Source organism: Musca autumnalis, unplaced genomic scaffold, assembly GCF_047663935.1.
Source record: "Musca autumnalis isolate F117 unplaced genomic scaffold, ASM4766393v1 scaffold_1, whole genome shotgun sequence".
Taxonomy (NCBI): domain Eukaryota; kingdom Metazoa; phylum Arthropoda; class Insecta; order Diptera; family Muscidae; genus Musca; species Musca autumnalis.
The window spans coordinates 72,234,638-72,254,867 of NW_027411644.1; the positions used below are offsets into that span (position 1 = coordinate 72,234,638).

At 34.4% G+C, this 20,230-nt stretch overlaps 1 protein-coding gene across 2 annotated transcripts; it reads left to right on the forward strand.

Annotated features, from left to right (window-relative positions):
- The first annotated feature begins 4,298 nt into the window (after positions 1–4,298).
- On the forward strand, positions 4,299–5,837 carry LOC141401294 (uncharacterized). Of its 2 annotated transcripts, none has more exons than XM_073981425.1 (2): positions 4,299–4,512; positions 4,623–5,837. In XM_073981425.1, the coding sequence occupies exons 1-2, from the start codon at positions 4,483–4,485 to the stop codon at positions 5,565–5,567; spliced, it is 975 nt and encodes a 324-aa protein (XP_073837526.1). In that variant the 5' UTR covers positions 4,299–4,482; the 3' UTR covers positions 5,568–5,837. The 2 variants fall into 2 exon arrangements, with proteins under 2 accessions (XP_073837526.1, XP_073837515.1); XM_073981414.1 differs by having other exon boundaries at positions 4,358–4,516; positions 4,627–5,837.
- Positions 5,838–20,230: the final 14,393 nt, after the last annotated feature.

Below are 20,230 nucleotides of genomic sequence, written 5' to 3' on the forward strand. Positions count from 1 at the left end.
AAAAAAATAAAGCCCTAATAAACATGTGCTTCTTTGATTTCTAAAACAAAACATTGAAACAGCTTCTCCTTTTTCTATGAATTTCCAGCGACCCCAAACTTTTCTGCAAGAATTCTACTTTCTGCGAGAATTTATGCATTTAGTGGAATGATGTGGAAACATAAAAATTGAAAATGTAACGAATTTTCATTCATGTTTTCCAAAATATTGGACCAAATGTGAAAAATTATTAGTTTTTTAAATTCCAATAATTTATAGACATTTCCTTGTTTTGTTTACAAATACAACTGGCAGTAACGTTACAAACAAAAACAAATTCCTTTGTGGTTGTTGTTCGAGTTGTATTTGTTGTAGTATTAACTTTACCTTGTATTTGTTCTACCATGATACGAAACCTTGAACTTGATGGAACTTGATCTAAAGGATTTATTTGACGTTTGCGCTATGGAATTGACATTTGAAATCCAAACCCACTGGGTTAATCCATCCAACGTTTGAGTAAAATGTTGCGTTTGCCATTGACGTCCGAAAATTTATCTTGTTCTAATTCTCTTTGTGTTGCACACATCAACGCTCAGTTTTGGGCTTCAAAGTCAAAAATTTTTGACGCCGGTGCCAGTTTCACTTATTCACTTTTCATTGTTTACATATTGTACGAACACATTGACTCATTTTTGAAGTTATTATTGTCTTTTTTGTATATTTGTTTCTCATTTTATAATAAAAAGCATATATTAACAATGTTGGATGTGTTTAGGGCATGTTAGAACAAAATAAGGTAACAGCAATACCCAGCTGATTGAATGTCATATGACATGAAATTTTCCATCGTTATATTTTCGCTAATATGTGTAATATTGGAGATTTTCCTTACGCCATTTACTCTATGCGTCCACACCAGCAAAAATTTAATAGAATTACGTTTTCACATTGCCTGCGTGGAAAGATATGGAATGTTTTTATTTCGTGTCATATGACATTGATATATAGTGTAAACTACCTCTTAGTTGATGGTCAGACTAGCAAGGTTTCATGAAACCAATTTCGTTAAAGTTTCTTTTCAAATTTCGTAAATGTCCACACACGTTAACGTGAAATTTAAGATCTTTGCGTGTCCTCTTTATTTCACCATTCGCGTTTCTCATACCAATAAAAACAAAAAAAAAGACATAAATAAACCAAAAAACAACATAAAATAATTAACATTAATAATTAAATTAATATTAATAGTTAAATTTTCACTATTTCATTAATTAAATGTTTTTATTAAATATATTTATGTTTGTTTTGTTGTTAACGTTTGCTTGAGAAAATAAAAATGAAAGAAAATTGAAGAAAAAATCTTGCAACGAAGAACAAGAAGAGGCAACACAACAAACACAGAAAACCATGTACATGGGTTTCACTACTTCATACTTGACGTCGCCATGTTGAAATCGTGCTAGTCTGACCACCGACTTAGTGTCAAATTCCATACGACATTTACATATATTTTTATTTATGAATACTTTCAAATTGAAAATGTAACGAATTTTCGTTCGTGTTTTTCAAAATATTCAATCAAATGTGAAAAATATTAGTTTTATAAATTCCAATAATTTATAGACATTTCCTTGTTTTGTGACACTACCATTACAAACAAAAACCAATTTCTATGTAGTTGTTGTTGAGGTGTATTTGTTGTAGTATTTTCTTCACCTTCTTTGTTCAATGTGAACGAAAAACGAAAAGAAATCGATGATTTTAATTCATAATTTTATAGCACGGTTACACTACTTTTTGCTTTTTGCCGTGTTAACCCACTTCATGAGGATTTATTTGCTTAATCTGCTCAAATCTGACCAGATTTGCCATACAAAAATTAAATCCTCTCATGGCTGGGTTTATTTTAAATCCGGCACAAATCCACCAAAAATACAGTGTTGTATTCGGTATTTGTGCAAAAAAATCCAACAATACTCAAAAAGTACCAAAAGTTGCAACTGTTTTTGCAACAGAGTTTGTCGTGTTTACACGTTTACGATTGGTCGCATGAGATTTCATGGAGTTAATAAATCTAAAGTTATTTGGAAATCATAAAATTATTTTGCTTCATTAGGCCATGTTTATATTATAGACTTTTGCGGGGTTAACCTTCTTAATGAGGATTTATTTGACATATACGCAAAGGAATTGGCATTTGAAACCCAGTGGGTTTGTTAAATCCGGTTATATATAAACGTACTATTAGACACTTTTTAAGAAAAAGTACGATTGATACCATGATACAAAAATGTATCACTGTGTGTAAAATATACCAATATGAGCAAAGAGGGGACGATATCTCATACGAGAAATTGAAAAAGTGTAACACACGACTTTATTAGTTATTTTGTATGTATACGTAAACAAACATCAGCTGACAGTTTATACCCTCGAAAAGCTAATACCCTAGACAGACGGCAGCGTTAATTTGCATTAACTGCCTTAATTCAATTTAATTCGTGCATTATCCACATTCTTAATGCACAAAATCAAAGGGAATTTAAACTAAATTTAGCAATTTCAATATGGCAATGCTGCTGAAAATCTATTGTCTTTTGTCAAATTTCCATGTTTATGAAAATGAAAGAGGAAAACAAATCAGCAATTTTCGCGTTTCTTTCAAATAAGTAGTGGTCTTTCGCGAGTAGAATAGCAGCTAATCGTTTTCCAGGCCTTCTAACAAATCTCTTTTTAAAATTATTATTTTCACAAACATTTCATTACCCACCATACCAATTCCCAGCAAAAAGTTTGCATCCACGGAAGCAGTTAAATCACTGGTGCAAGTGTCACGAAGTGCTTCTTTTTCTATGAATTCCTCAGTGAATTTTACAAGGGAGCGCGCAGAAAGGAAGCACTCCATTTTGCTTCCGCAGCACGCAGTTAGGAAGCACTCCATTTTGCTTCCGCAGCACGCAGCTAGGAAGCACTCCATTTTTAAAATTTTTACCACTTTTACGAGTTTTGCGTTCCCGTACACAAAATTTGTATGAAAATCGTTTACGACTTTTACCACTTTGTAAAGTACGGGAACAGGCCATTAATAAGACATTTTAATTTTATTCTTATAGGCCGTTTATATATAACAAGGTTAACCCAGTGGGTCTGGGTTTCAAATGTCATTTCCATTGTATATACTTCAAACAAATCCTCATAAAGAAGGTTAACCCTGCAAAAAACTATAATATAAACGCCGTATTACTTTAATTTCATTTGTTGAATGAAAATTGAATTTTTTATCGTTTATACATAAAAGTGCTTGTTGGATGTAATCCAAATGTGAGGAAAAGGATTGCCTTTTTCATTAGTCCACTGGAAGCGCATCCATGCATGTAATGAAATCCTCACTCCAACTTGCACCACTTCCATTTTTTTTTTTTTTGCTGGGTTCTATCGAAAATAATATCTTCTTCAAATGTTTCTTTACAGTTTTGCTACAGATTTATAATATTAAAAATACTCAAAATATCGCGAATAAATTAAATTTATTTTTGCTTTATGGTGGTGAGAATGTCAATGGTAGAAAGTATATTTGTTTCACATATTTTGTCGAACTTTTGTATAACATTATAAATTGGTATGATGTGTACAAACAAACAACACAAACAGCTGTTTCATAAATGCAGAAACTATCGTCTGTCAGGTTGAAAAATTAATTCAAATTAAGAAGTTTTTAATGCAAATTAACTAGGCGTTTACACCAGACAGTTTGTCTTCAAATACAACTCTGATTTACTAACACATGCATACATTTGTCGTTTGTCTCTCAGCTGTCCATCAGTTTTTCACAGACAGCCGGGTTGACAAATTTTTGACATTTTTGTGAAAAAGAAGTGAGATGATAATTCAAATGTGCTGAAAACAAAAGAATATGGACAAAACAAAATATGTGAACGGAAAACAAAAAGAATTCGGTGATTTTCATTCATAATTTTACAACTGTTTCCGCAGTTGTCTGGACGCCTACGTCACACAGGCAAGTTATGGGATTTTGAAAATCAATACATGAAGTCAACTGGCCTGTCATTTGTAAACGCAGGGTAACTCTGCCGTCTGTCTAGGGTATAAGTGTAACCAGCAAAGATTAACCCACTGGATCTATTAAACCCAGTGGGTTAACCTTCAATAGTGTAACCGGGGTATTACAACTGCTATTGCAGTTGTGTGGACGCCTACGTCACACAGGCAAGTCTTGGTTTTTTGACAATCAATACATGTACTAAACTGTCCTGTCATGTGTAAACGCACGGTATACGTCCAATTCCGCGAACAACGTATCCAGTTTGACTTTTACGCCGTTATTTAGTTGCGTGCGGCGTTTTTCCATGCACAATGTTGTATTTCGCCATGTTTTATTGTTTTCTCAATGAATTAGTTTACGACAGAAAAAAGCGACAACAATCAAGACAATTATTTTTAGCTTAAAAAATACAATAAAACTCGACAAAGTCTTTCATCATGCCTGTCGTCGACGTTGCTAATATGAAGGCAAGTTGGTTTAACATGATTTCCCAATGTAAAGGATTATTCACAGTATCAAGAAATAAATGTACAAAAATCCATGTAATTATTTAATAATAAACGCTCATTTATTATAGGTAGCTGACTTGAAGCGTGAGCTAAAAGATAGAGGTCTATCGGTTGCGGGGAACAAAAATGAACTGCAAGACCGCTTGCAAGCTGCCTTAGATGGAGGAGAGCTGCTAGAAGACTCATCCATTGTGGGAGAAGACATTTTGGATGAAGAAGCTGTTTTGTCTGATGAAGAAAAAATTCTTGCAGGTGACGAAAATGAACTTCTCAAGAGTCCAACAACAACACCCACCACCGTTATACCCACTAAGGGCGCATCAGACGCTAATGATTCTGTATTAGCGGAAGACGAGATTTTGGAATCACCAACATCCACAGCTAAGAAAGTTGTATTGAAACGTAAAATATCAGTTAACAGTAGTTCTACAAGTGAATCTGTAAATACAACCAAAGAGAATACGGAACCCACGCAAGCTAAAACAGCAAAAGTGAGCGAACACACTCCAATTACTATTGGCACTATTGGCAATTCTAGCTCAACTTCTGTCGCACCTAGCACTGGTGCAGCTAAAAAATTTTCAGAAATGACATTACAAGAACGTTTGGATTTAAGAGCCAAGAAATTCGGAATTAATTCTGCAGCAGAAGCTGCTGCCTCCTTTGTCCATTCACCGATACCAGGTGTGAATTGTGAGAAACAAGTGGAATTATTAAAAAAACGTGCTGAACGTTTTGGTTGTGTTACCTCGGCGAATCTTGCAATATTGAATGCAGAAGAAAGAAGACTCAAGCGGCTCCAGAGATTCGGAGGTGAAGCAGCAGTAAAAGATGCCACCAAAACAAATACCACGGCAACGGATTCAAGTGAATGGGCAGAAAAAGCCCGTAAACGTTTAGAACGTTTCGGTGGAGGTTCAACAACAACACCCACGACTACATCGACGGCAACAGCAGCTGCAACTACAAAGACGACAGCCACGAATCCAGTTGCAACAGCTGCTAGCAACTAAAAATGTATTCTCCTCCATTTTTTTCTTACTTTCTAAGAGTTGTTTGTGAAAAATTCTCACTTCTTTTACATTTTGGTATTGCTAAAGGATATATTGATTGTGTGGTTTAGTTCATAAGAATTTTTAGAACAAAAAGCTTTCTTATAACATTACTAACTAAAATTGAAATACGAACAAAATCGTCATATTGAAAATTCTTCAAATCTAAATAACAACATCCACCATAATAACATCATATAGCAATAAAAACATTACAAAGTTGCATATAAATAATGTTTAAAGTTTCTTTTAAATGGGTTTCGATTATGGGATGCCGGGCAAAAATATTTAATTTGATTTTTTAATCTATAGAGCTATCACCATCGGCTTTCTAATATATAATGACCTTTATTGAAGGTCTTCTTTATGGTCCTGTTGAAGGTTTTCTATACAGAACCGACTGCTATTAATGGGCCGATTCCGTACAGCGAGGCGTGTCGCGTCGCCAAATGCAATTTTTCGATTCCGTATGGCAATATCGCCTGACGTCGTCAAATTTTGTCGCCGAAATGTTCATTTTCCGGCGACAACAAATTAGCTGTCGCCGTACATTTTTACTAACGAATAAAAATAAAATAAAAAAAAATAAAAATAACTTGTTATCGACGATTATTTTCTATCGCTGTACGTAGTGCATTTTTTAAAATTTGTCACAGAGACGATAGACGACGCGACATGACTCGCCTCGCTGTACGGAATCGGCCCATAAAAGCCTTCTAGTTATATAGAAATCGTCCTATTGGCGTCGACTATCAATAGGAGACCTAACTTGAAGGTTTTGTCTCAATCTCTCTAGGGTAGAATTCCTGGCTAACTTCTGATACGTACCAACACATTTCAATTTTTAGATTTTGTCAAAATATTTCAGTTGCACACTAAAGCATTGTTCCTCGAAAATGCATCAGAAATTAAAATGATGCATGTCTCTTTTTTCAGTGCGTTAAAAATGCGTAACTGTGACGTTTTGAAATACATAGCTTTGTCCTAGTTAAATATAACGGATTTATTAAGCACAATACTTAAGACACTTGCAGACATTTGTAAAGCAACCGATGTTTTGAAAGTCAGATCCCTCAAATATGTTCGATCTACAGTTAACCTCCCTTACAAGGCTTCTTTCTGTCCACGAAATACCTCTCTTAAGGTATTTCTTAAGAAGCAATTTGTTGGAGCTCTTTCAATGTATAGATCAGAGGAAGGCATATGCTCTGTTCCAAAACCTGCAAGAAGCTACTATTTTTTACTATGATAACATTTTTTCCTTTATGTTATCGGAAAAAATAGTAAAAATTAGTAGATTCTTGCAGTACCGGAACAGACCAAATGTCCTCTAAGTGAGCGTAAATTGGTTATCGCTCACAACCAGTGTAGATGCATCTAGCATGCTAACACGTTGTGAGCATCAACAAATGTACGCTCATTGAGAGCACTAGGTAGACCAAATTAATTTCTCTGCCTTACCCTGGGGCTCAATTCTGTTTCTATGAAAATGTGAAATGAAAACTTTTATAAAGGAGAAAACTGTCAAATGAAAAAAATTATAAAGGAAATATTTTTCATTTCAAATTTTCATAGAACAAGAATCCAGCCCCTGGTCTATATTTAGAATACCTCCCATTTATGCAAAACATCCCTTAAGGGTCTTCTATCTACAGTAGACCTTCAATCCATAGAGGACATCTGTTAAAGCTCTATATCGGTCCACGTTTTGGTGTAGTATTTTGAGGATGTAGCTCTATGTTTTTCACCGAACTGGCTATAATTTGACATTTGAGGTTCGTTGTGATCACGAAAATTCAACTTTATTCTGAACGGAAATTCCTCGTAAGTTTTGAGTTTTCGCCGTTTGAACTTAATGGAGAAATTGAGAAAACTAACAGAGAATTGACGTTTAGAAAAACCCCCATTGGGGCTATACCAGTACCACCCATGGTCTACATAAGTCCACGTTTTGGTATAGCCCCTATATAACATTACCACCTATTGTGGACATAGGTCGAAGTTTTTGTGTAATAAATGCCTACTTTTACGCAAATATGGTGGTACCTTGCCGAGTACCACAGAAGTAAAACCCCTCAACGTAATGTTGGCTATATTTCATGTGATTCAGACGTATCGACGAGAATATTTTTTTTATATAATCGTGTATTTTTTAAATATCGTGGATTTTTTTAGAATATTTTTTCAATATCGTGGATATTTTAAGATTTTTTTTTTAATATCCTGGAAATATGGTGAATTTTTTTAGAATATTTTTTAAAATATCGTGGATTTTTTTAAGAATAATAGCAGACCCGGTCCGCATTGCTGACCCGTCGTAATGAGTTTTAATGATAACTTTTTATAGACTTTATGCTTGACAAATCTAAAATAGGTATTTTCTACCTCATTTCATCAGTCCATTGTCAAACCGAGGAGGATTTTAAATTTACCAACAGATATTGTCTGTAACCTTTCTTTTCTCTTACGGACTGTCGGATTTTTTCGCCCATTGATGCTGTTTAGGATTTATTACACTGTGAACCGAAATTTTGGGGGGTGGAAAATTCCTATTGGAGATGAAAGCCCTTGGTGAGTATATGGGCAATATTATTGAAAATTTAACATCGTTGAAGCCAAGGTTTACCCCTTTATAACTCGCGAATAGTGGTTCTATATTTTACAATTTAAATGCTTTTGGATAAAATGAAATGTTTTTAGACTTGGCAAAAAATATTGGGTTTCAAAGTTGATTTGCGTGGAAGCTGTGGCTATATTTATGTTAAAAAATGGGTAAAAATGGGTTGAAGCCAACGTGTCTTTTTTTGTTTTCTCTCGATTTGTGATTAAACCACACTTTTTACGATTTTCCCGTTAAAGTAAAAGTAGAAGGCAACTAAATAAGGATCATCTCACTAATGTATTACTTTTCAAAATTTGATCTGCGTCTACCATTAAATGATGCTGACATTTTGAAGCCAGATTTTAAGTGTTTTTTGAAATTTTCTTATAATTTCGTTCCGCAAACAGGTTTTTCAAAAAATCATATATAGGAATGAAGAACTCACGATTCTGTTTTTTTGATATATGTGTCGTGAATGTAGCCTACACAGCTTCAGAGAAATCTGTATCCAAATACGAAAATTTTGTGTGAACAAATTTCTAAAAATCATATTTTTCGGGCCTAATTTTTACAATTGGCATTCGATTTACTCGTACTTGATTGCAAATTTTTGATTTTTACGTTGCGGATCTAATAAATCAATACTCGTGAAATTCCATCTACTAAAACGCGAGATACGAGAAATTCCAAGGTAGGAAAATCACCTAATATTGTTTTTGAAAATATCGCGCATTTTATCGCGTATTCTGTCGGCCGCTTGCACTACTATGAAAAAACTAGTGCAGCATCTTCCTTTTTGCGGAAACAGAGATTTAAAAACTTCACTGATAAGGGAACTACATTCATTTTATCCCAAAAATAGTGTGTGATGCTACATCCACGGTTCTTGACTGATTGCCTTGAAATAGGTATATATCGATGCAGATTTTCATGGTGACACTAAAACCGGATGCGGAACGAAATTGTATGAACTTTGGGAAAATTAGCGATGTTTTATAGGGTTTTTAATGCTAAGATGCAGCCGATGCTACATCTTAGCGTCCAAATTATATTTCGAAAAATATATACAAATTAAAAGATATGGTCTTGCTGTACATGAAAATCACATGCGGACAAAACGATTTTGATAATTACGCGATTTACACATATTTTAATAATGCATATAAGTTAAAGCGGTTTATTTGAACTCTGTTTCCGTTTAAGAAGTCTAATGATTTATTTCAACAACCCGATAACTTTCCTCAATGGGAAACCTTCTATGTGAATGTAGATAAAGCAAAATCCACCCATTTTCTTGGGAGTTTCAAGAAAAATAAAAGAAGTACTCTTATAGAATTTTTCCAATATTTTCGACTCTAGAATGCGTGTGAAAACTATTATTCCAAACCAAAATTAGTTTTTTGTAACACAAATATGTGCTTATTTTGGCTATAATATCCTAACTACTATCCCGATGATTATAAGTTTGGTCTCATTTGATTCCCCGTGAAGTCTTTATTTAAAACTGTTACTTTTTTGTAATTTCTGACGGGTATATGGAGCTATATTTTCAAAAAATTCAGATTACATTTAAAATTTTGTCAATTTTTTGTAAATTCCGCGAATGCTGAGAAACATTTTACAAGTATTATGCAATCTACTTAATGACGTCACTTCGTGATAACTTTTTAGTGACAATTGTGCTCAATAAAATAATTAGCGTTTTTATAATATTTTTTTCTTAAAAGCAGAAGTAAAACCGCGATAACATTTGTCCGCAACAACCAAAAATTTGCTCGCGAGCGGATTTGTACTGGGGAATTTTTTCTTAACTTATGTACCAAAAATCGTTAATGTAGCGCGAAAAGAAAAAATTCAATTTTTTGGAAATGGAATATGAAATAATTGGCAGTTTTGCCCATATACAGAACCCCGAAGGACAGATTCGCCGTGAGTCGATCTTTCGCGATATGGCGTGATGAAGTTTTTGCTAGAGACCCTGTAAGCCATCAGGAATTAGCGTTATATCTTTGTCCACTGTTGCTTTAGCTTATTTTTGATATGACATGTCTTCAGTCAAATCGAATGAGGATTATTTTAGTAGAGCACTTCGACCTTCTAACTCGCTTCCTTCAATGTCCTTTTCGTCCTTTATTTTAAGAGCCGCTATAAAAGTACCACAATATGACGTTTTTCAACTTCGAAATGTTCAGCAAAAATGTCGGCCAGAAAATTTTAGGTACGGCTCTCATTGACAACAAATCGATGTTGTCGCGTTTTCGTGGTCGTTTTGTGCATTTACCCCTGTTTGCTCAGAAAAAAACTGTGTTTTGTGTTTTTGTATGTTCTGTAACGAATATACAAAAAACAAAATATAGTATTTTTCTGAACAAAAACAGGGTAAATGCACAAAACGACCACGAAAACTCGACATAATCGATTTGTTGTCAATTAATTTCTCGTAGGAAATCCAGTATTATGATCAATAATGCATCTGAAAAAGGAAAGCCGACGACTCGAACCCACACACCCACCACTATGTGACATGACATGTTTCGCCTTTGGTAATGGAGGCTCCTCAGACATATCGGATGTGGGACGGCTTCGCTATCATCAAACTTTTACTCTTTCAAATGCAATTCTGAATGTTTTGTTCAGAAATTGTATGGCTTTCATGACAAACGCTTCTTAGCGTAGTCTTTGAAAGTTATGAGTTTTGGCTCTGAACACTAACACGCCGTGACAACACTTTTTTCCTTGTGTTTTTCAAGGACGTGGGTTCACCGTGGTGCAATGGTATGCACGCCCGCCTTGCACGCAGAAGGTCGGTGGTTCGATTCCCCGGCCAGGCAACACCAAACATTTTTCAATGGTTGTTAAATACCCCTCAGTAATGTTGGCGACATTTCCTGAGTATTTCAGCCTTGAAAAACTTCTCTATAAGTTCTGTCTTAGGACACGCCGTTCGGACTCGGCGATAAACAGTAGGTCCCATATCATTGAGCTAAATATGAATCGGGGTGCACTCATTGATATGAGAGAAGTCTCCCTTGTCCCGTATGGGATGTTGTGGAACAATGTTTTTTTTTGTTCGAACCCCAGCCTGGCTCAGCTGATTGTGGGTTCGAGTCGTCGGCTTTCCTTTTTCAGGTGCATTATTGATCATAAAGCTCGATTTCCTTTTTTCCTCCTCCGTCAACTTCAAAACGATCCAACAATTTTGGCACAATTTGTCCTCTATTAAGTGGATAACCCCCTTCAATACGTTCGACAACGATTGAGCCAGCAATTGTTGTAATCATTGCCATGGGACTTTTGGAAACTTCCCTGCGCAAAAATATGTCATTAGTAGATTTCGCATTTTGCATATTCGTATATGATGGAAAATTATATACTACGACAATTGTTGTAATTTTTAGCGTCTTATATCCATAAAATATCGAAAGAATCAATTGGTCTGTTCCAGAACTGCAAGAATCTACTAATTTGTAATATTTTTTCCGAGAACATAAAGAAAAAAATGTTATCGTAGTAAAAAATAGTAGCTTCTTGCAGGTTCTGGAACAGAGCAAATTTCATCATTCCGAGGACGAATTTCTTGGCAGCATTTCTTTTCTGTAGTTCGATTCTCTAACTCATTTTTTGAGTTACCGACAATGTTTTTCGTTAAGTTAGCGACGAATAAATAGTAGTCGTAAAGTTCTACCGATAGCTACTGTGTTGTCAACTTTTATTTGAACTTTTCATTCATAGTTTTACGTTTTAATTTTACCGATTTTTGTCGGTAAATCAAAAAATGTGTTAGAGAATCGCACTACTGATACGACAAACCGATATTATATGCCTGTTCCAGAACCTGCAAGAATCTATATTTTTTCACTCCGATAAAAAAATTTTCCTTTATGTATCGAAAAAAATAGTAAAAATTAGTAGATTTTTGCAGTTCTGTAATATACCATATCGCTCATTTACTCAAAGAGTGACATAACTCAAAAAATTCGTTTTCTGAGTTAGCAATTTCTATTTTTTCTGTTACTGCTACTTTATCTTGTGTCAAATTTTCATGCTGATATCTCTTAAATTCGACGAGTTACAGCTCATTTACTACGAGTTTCGCATAATTCACCACAAAAGTTTTTTGAGTTTATGAAGCACTAAAACACGTCAAATCATGCTAGATCATGCACAGACATTTAACACTGATATCTGGTTGCAAAATGTGGTCAAAGTATTTATTTTAGTTTTAGAGTAATACATAATCTTTTTTAGTTGGGAAGTCAAATTTCAATCGCCAACTTAAAACGCGTTTTTCTCGAAACTTGATTTTTCGAGATGTGTCACTCTTTGAGTAAATGTGCGATATGTCTGTTCCAGAACCTGCAAAAGCTACTATTTTTTACTACGATAACAAATTTTCCTTTATGATATCGAAAAAAATGGAAGAAATTAGTAGATTCTTGCAGTTTTGGAACAGACCACATATGTATTGAAATACGAGAAAAAGAGTCATGGTTGATTCTACTAACGCAGCACGGCAAGTAAAAACAAATAAATTTCAAAAGATTTTTATTCATTTTCGTAATATGACCTTCGGTTTTTTTATCAGATGAATTTCTATTGAACTTCTGTTAGTCTCCTCAACGACTACGACAACGATCACACAAACGTACATACATACATACATACAGTATCGGCCAAAACTAAAGCACCCCCTCAGTAAATTTTTTTGAAATGATAATTTTTTTATGAAAACTGAATTATAAATTTATTTTTTATTTTTCTTTTTATTTATTTGTATCTTTATAATTGAAAAATACAAAAATAAGGAGATCAGAATTTAATAAAAAAAAGTTGAAATTCAAAAAACATTTTAGGTCGCAAATATAAGCGGACAAAACTAAAGCACCCCCCATTTGAGGTACAGCAAAAACTATTGAAATCGTTTCGTTGCTTATCCTCTATTCTGGATGACGCAATCACATCTTTTAGGCATAAAGGATACTAAATTATTAATTATTGCGGGCGAAATAATCGGTTTTCGGAAAATTTAGCTTAAATCCTCAAAATACTGAAAATCGGAAGTTACCTTTATATGGGGGCTACACCCAAACGTGAACCCAGGTCCACGATTTTTGGTGAATATGTTTTGTGACCACTAGGAACCTTAAGTACCAAATTACAGCTAATTTAGTAGGAAAATGTGGCTTAAATATCCGAAATACCGAAGATCGGAAGGTACCGCTATAAGGGGGCTATACCAAAACATTAGCCGATATTGTTCATATTCATCCAAAAATGATGCTACAGCATCCACTAGTCAAATACAATACGGTAACGTTTAAAAATTAGCAAAAGAACGAATTGCAGAAGAACGATAGACGCCGGCTTATTCAGTCGACGACCAGCAAAAAAAACATATTGACTAAAAATAAAGGTGCCAGACTGGCATTCGCCAAGACCCATTTGAACTGTTTTCCGATTAATCTATGTTTAATTTCAAGTATTCAGATGGTAAAAGGCTTGGACCAAATGGGCAACCGTTAAATCCTAAATATTGCAAAGACGCTGTAAAACATGGAGGCGGAAGGTTTTTTGCTGGTCGTCGACTGAATAAGTCGGCGTCTACCTTTCTTTTGCAATTCGTTCTTTTGCTAATTTTTAAACCTAAGGGATTTAGTATTTGACCAGAGAATGCTGTAACATCATTTTTGGATGAATATGAACAATATCGGCTAATGTTTTGGTATAGCCCCCTTATAGCGGTACCTTCCGATCTTCGGTATTTCGGATATTTAAGCCACATTTTCCTACTAAATTAGCTGTAATTTGGTACTTAGGGTTCTTAGTGGTCACAAAACATATTCGCCAAAAATCGTGGACCTGGGTTCACGTTTGGGTGTAGCCCCCATATAACGGTAACTTCCAATTTTCAGTATTTTGAGGATTTAAGCTAAATTTTCCGAAAACCGATTATTTCGCCTGCAGTAATTAATAATTTAGTATCCTTTATGCCTAAAAGATGTGATTGTGTCATCCAGAATAGAGGATAAGCAACGAAATATTGATTTCAATAGTTTTTGCTGTACCTTAGTTTTAGTTTTGTCCGCTTATATTTGCGACCTAAAATGTTTTTTGAATTTTAACTTTTGTTTATTGAATTCTGATCTCCTTATTTTTGTATTTTTCAATTATGAAGATATAAATAAATAAAAAGAAAAATAAAAAATAAATTTATAATTTAGTTTTCATAAAAAAATTATCATTTCAAAAAAATTTACTGAGGGGTGCTTTAGTTTTGGCCGATACTGTATATGCCAAATTACTGCAATGCTATCCCATTTTCCGAAATGCCTTTTCTTGAATACGATCGTTATTTTTGAACGTAGAAGCTAGAAATTTTACAAGGGCATGTGTTTTAGTTTTATATTTTAGATTCAATAAAAAAAGGAATTTTGATTTTTTGGAGATACGTCTTCGGGCATTTATGATGACGATATGTAATAAACGCAAAAATATGTAATAATCGGGAAAAATATCCGAATTTATATTTTTTATTTTTTTTTTTAAATATGCAAAATACGAGATCTAGCGATCATTAGGAATAAGTAAAAGTAGGAATAAGTAAAAGAGGTGAGCCTTTACTCACCTAATTCAAAAACCGTGAATTCAATGCAAATATGCATTTTGTATGATAAAACAAAATTACAGCCCCCAAAAGTATGCTATAATAATTTGGTGTAACTAATTTCGAAATTTCTTCTCTAATTTTTTGCTGTTCCCATGTCCATATGAGAATATGGAAAACGTGGCAATGGGAAAAATTTGCTCCCATGGGAAACAGTTCAGAATAGGGCTGATCGTTTTTCTTGATCGGCGGCGCAACCCCGTTGTCTCGAAATTTATAAGTCGATTCCGTATTGCGACCCGAGTCGTGTCGCGTTGCCAGAAGCAATTTTTCCATTACTTATCGCAATATTCTCCTGACGTCGTCAAATTTTGTCGCCGTAACGTGCATTTTCCGGCGACAACAAATTTATCTCTTAAGTGTCGTCTGATAGATGCTACGTTAACTATATTTTCTTCACTATCTTAAAAAAATAGTTCCACTGAGCTTATTAATATAGAAAACAATAACTTTTGTGTACAACTTGTTATGACATTTTTTTATTTACCCCCAGTTTTTGTAAAAATTTTTATTCTTCTCACACGAATTGTCAAATTTTGAAGGTCGATTTACTCGCTTTAGCGCAAATGTAGAGCGCTGATTTTTAAATGAGGAATCCTTAACGATATATGGAACGGGTATACCAAAAATTAGATGGGTATGTCATCTGGGGTTTGAGCTATGAATGCCTAAATTATTACGAATATAGACGAACGAACAAAAATAAGTTACAAAAACAGGGGGTTATTCATATCAAAACAGAAAACGCTCCGCTACATCACCGATAACTTGTTATCGATGATTATTTTCTATAGCTTTACGTAGTAAATTTTTTTAATTTTGTCGCAGAGACGATTGACGACGCGACATGACTCGCGTCGCAATACGGAATCGACCCATTAATTTGCAAGCCGATGTACTCATAACCTTAGCAAATATATCGATTATAAAACAATAGGCTCCCGAAATCCGTCTACATATATATAGCATTTTGGACCATGGGATATTTCTGAACATTTTCGGAAAATTGCATGAAATTAGGTTCAGTAGTTTTGGGAAAATAATCTGGTATGTGATGGAAATCGATTTCGAGCTCAAAACGAGTCAAAAACGACTGTAGGTGTGATGCATGTACATTTTCCGACATCGAATTGTTTTCGATATCGGTTTCATATTCCATTTTGTTCTATGGAAAAATTGATCAAAAAGACGTGTGATGCAATTCGATAATCGTTTATTTTTCTCGTTTTGAAAACGGTCATATTTTTGTGGTCGATTTATAAACGATGTAATGAATTTTGATATTTTTTAGGAAAAAAAAGCTTGAAATTTAAACACGCATATAGAATAGATACATTTACATTTATTTGCCTATATTTACTAGGCGTTTACACCAGACAGTTTGTCTTCAAATACAACTCTGATTTACTAACACATGCATACATTTGTCGTTTGTCTCTCAGCTGTCCATCAGTTTTTTACAGACAGCCGGGTTGACAAATTTTTGACATTTTTGTGAAAAAGAAGTGAGATGATAATTCAAATGTGCTGAAAACAAAAGAATATGTACAAAACAAAATATGTGAACGCAAAACAAAAAGAAATCGGTGATTTTCATTCATAATTTTACAACTGTTTTCGCAGTTGTCTGGACGCCTACGTCACACAGGCTAGTTGTGGGATTTTGACAATCAATACATGAAGTCAACTGTCCTGTCATGTGTAAACGCAGGGTTAGTATATTTTGTTAAGAAAATATTTGATATTTCGATAAAAAAAACACTGATCAAAAAATCTGCTTTCAACATGTTTCTTTCCTCTAGATTAGTGAAGACATCCGCTTAATATTTTTTGCACTGTTTGTAAAGTTCTCCTCCTGTAATTGGACAAGAATTTCCACACTAAACTTCCATATAGGCCAATTTAAACAAGAACACAAATTTATTTTCAGCCCAATCATAAACATCATCTCACGGTGAGTTTTCTCACTCTCGCTTCATCCCTTATTATAAACATCATAAGGGAGAACAAAACTCACGTTCGTGAGAAAAGTAGCTATCATAAATATCAAAAAAGTGAGAATGTGAGGCAATTTTCTCTCACTACAGAAATCAAAGTGAGTTGAACAAAAAAATTTAAATATGGACATTTTTTATAGAAAAAAATCGGCGAAAGCGAATATTTTGCATTTGTAATGATAATTAATTGTATTTGTTTGTGTTTTACGTTAAAGTAACAAATAAAAAACTATCAGAAATTCTTTTGGCAACTGTACATGTTCATCCGAGTATCAATGAACCTCAATCGAGTTTGGCGTAATTTGAAGGCAGAGTTGAAGTTGGCCAATATTTTTCAGATATGGGAAGCGGTTCAAAATCATAGGATGGCAACAGGAATGGAAGAGGACCCAATCAGCAACCCCTTTCTGCAATTGTTGTTCCTCGATAAAACAATGTGCATATTACTTCCCAGCAAAATTAAATGGAAGTGATTCCATGTGAAATCATGATTTCACTGGTTCTTTTGCATGAGTGCGAAAGCAGTTGTGAAAGATCCGATCTTTTTCATCGAATTTTCATGAGTGCAATTGAAGTCGTGAAAGGTCCGATCTTTTTCATCGAATTTTCATGAGTGCAATTGAAGTCGTGAAAGATCCGATCTTTTCATCGAATTTTCATGAGTGAAATTGAAGTGGTGAAAGATCCGATCTTTGTCATAATATTGTCATGAGTTCAAATAAATTGACAATAAATTATCAAATACTCATATACCCGAATAATTGTGTACTTGCAAAAGTAAATAAAAGTCAGATGAAAGTGTTCGATAGTGGCAATATTTATATATTTTAATTAAAAATACAATGTAAATTGATATAAAACAAAAGAAAAATATATTTTGTGTTTGGAAACCTGTTTCGTTTTGTGGATATTAAAAAGAAGTATGAAAAAGACCCGGTCTATAAACCACGAGCTTCCCCAGCCGACCAACACCGATATAGTAAAACATATCGAGGTGCAATTATTGGGTTGGTTGGGCCATGTTAACAGGATGGATAAAGATGCCACCGGCATATGAATACGAGCCATTTGACGTTATGCGACCCGAGGGAACAAAACTCCAATGGAAAGATCACGATATCACAAAACATGGCATGCAAAGTTAGAGAAGCAAATTAGAATATCGGTAAAATAAGTATAAAAGAGACCATAACATGGTAACTATTACAGGATAAGCCTTTTCTTTTGAAATAAAATAACAGAATTCAAATTTATACTACATTTCCCAAACGATGAGGTTGATTCAGAGTTTGACACATAATTTATCGAATATTGGAAAAACGGAACCCCTCAAGATGAAAGAAGTATCTTGCAGCCATCGGAAGAGATAAATATGATATTGCAGATTAATATAATATATAATTTTGAAAATTACATACAAAATAAAGAAAAATAACATCTGGCGATACAAATCATCTGCGCATTGTATTCTTATTAATTTAATTCAACAAATTACATAATTGCGAATTTTATTTCTGATTGGCAAAAATCCGGATCCAAAGCATTGGTGCAAGAAGCCATGACGATGAACTGGTGCAAGAAGCCATGACAATGAACTGGTGCAAGAAGCCATGACAATGAACCGGTGCAAGATGCTATGACAATGAACTGGTGCAAGATGCCGTGACAATGAACTGGTGCAAAATGCCATGACAATGAACTGGTGCAAAATGTCATGACAATGAACTGGTGCAAAATGCCGTGACAATGAACTGGTGCAAAATGCCGTGACAATGAACTGGTGCAAAATGTCATGACAATGAACTGGTGCAAAATGCCATGACAATGAACAGGTGAAATCAGGTGTCACTCCCTTGTAAATTTCATCGGTGATTCACCTAAATTTGCACCTATGACAAGTCACTTGCACCTATGATTCAACTCATGATCTGTCATCGAACATTTTGCTGGGTACATGTTCATCCGAGTATCAATGAACCTCAATCGAGTTTGGCGTAATTTGAAGGCAGAGTTGAAGTTGGCCAATATTTTTCAGATATGGGAAGCGGTTCAAAATCATAGGATGGCAACAGGAATGGAAGAGGACCCAATCAGCAACCCCTTTCTGCAATTGTTGTTCCTCGATAAAACAATGTGCATATTACTTCCCAGCAAAATTAAATGGAAGTGATTCCATGTGAAATCATGATTTCACTGGTTCTTTTGCATGAGTGCGAAAGCAGTTGTGAAAGATCCGATCTTTTTCATCGAATTTTCATGAGTGCAATTGAAGTCGTGAAAGGTCCGATCTTTTTCATCGAATTTTCATGAGTGCAATTGAAGTCGTGAAAGATCCGATCTTTTCATCGAATTTTCATGAGTGAAATTGAAGTGGTGAAAGATCCGATCTTTGTCATAATATTGTCATGAGTTCAAATAAATTGACAATAAATTATCAAATACTCATATACCCGAATAATTGTGTACTTGCAAAAGTAAATAAAAGTCAGATGAAAGTGTTCGATAGTGGCAATATTTATATATTTTAATTAAAAATACAATGTAAATTGATATAAAACAAAAGAAAAATATATTTTGTGTTTGGAAACCTGTTTCGTTTTGTGGATATTAAAAAGAAGTATGAAAAAGACCCGGTCTATAAACCACGAGCTTCCCCAGCCGACCAACACCGATATAGTAAAACATATCGAGGTGCAATTATTGGGTTGGTTGGGCCATGTTAACAGGATGGATAAAGATGCCACCGGCATATGAATACGAGCCATTTGACGTTATGCGACCCGAGGGAACAAAACTCCAATGGAAAGATCACGATATCACAAAACATGGCATGCAAAGTTAGAGAAGCAAATTAGAATATCGGTAAAATAAGTATAAAAGAGACCATAACATGGTAACTATTACAGGATAAGCCTTTTCTTTTGAAATAAAATAACAGAATTCAAATTTATACTACATTTCCCAAACGATGAGGTTGATTCAGAGTTTGACACATAATTTATCGAATATTGGAAAAACGGAACCCCTCAAGATGAAAGAAGTATCTTGCAGCCATCGGAAGAGATAAATATGATATTGCAGATTAATATAATATATAATTTTGAAAATTACATACAAAATAAAGAAATATAACATCTGGCGATACAAATCATCTGCGCATTGTATTCTTATTAATTCAACAAATTACATAATTGTATTGCGAATTTTATTTCTGATTGGCGAAAATCCGGATCCAAAGCATTGGTGCAAGAAGCCATGACAATGAACTGGTGCAAGAAGCCAAGACAATGAACTGGTGCAAGATGCTATGACAATGAACTGGTGCAAGATGCTATGACAATGAACTGGTGCAAGATTCTAT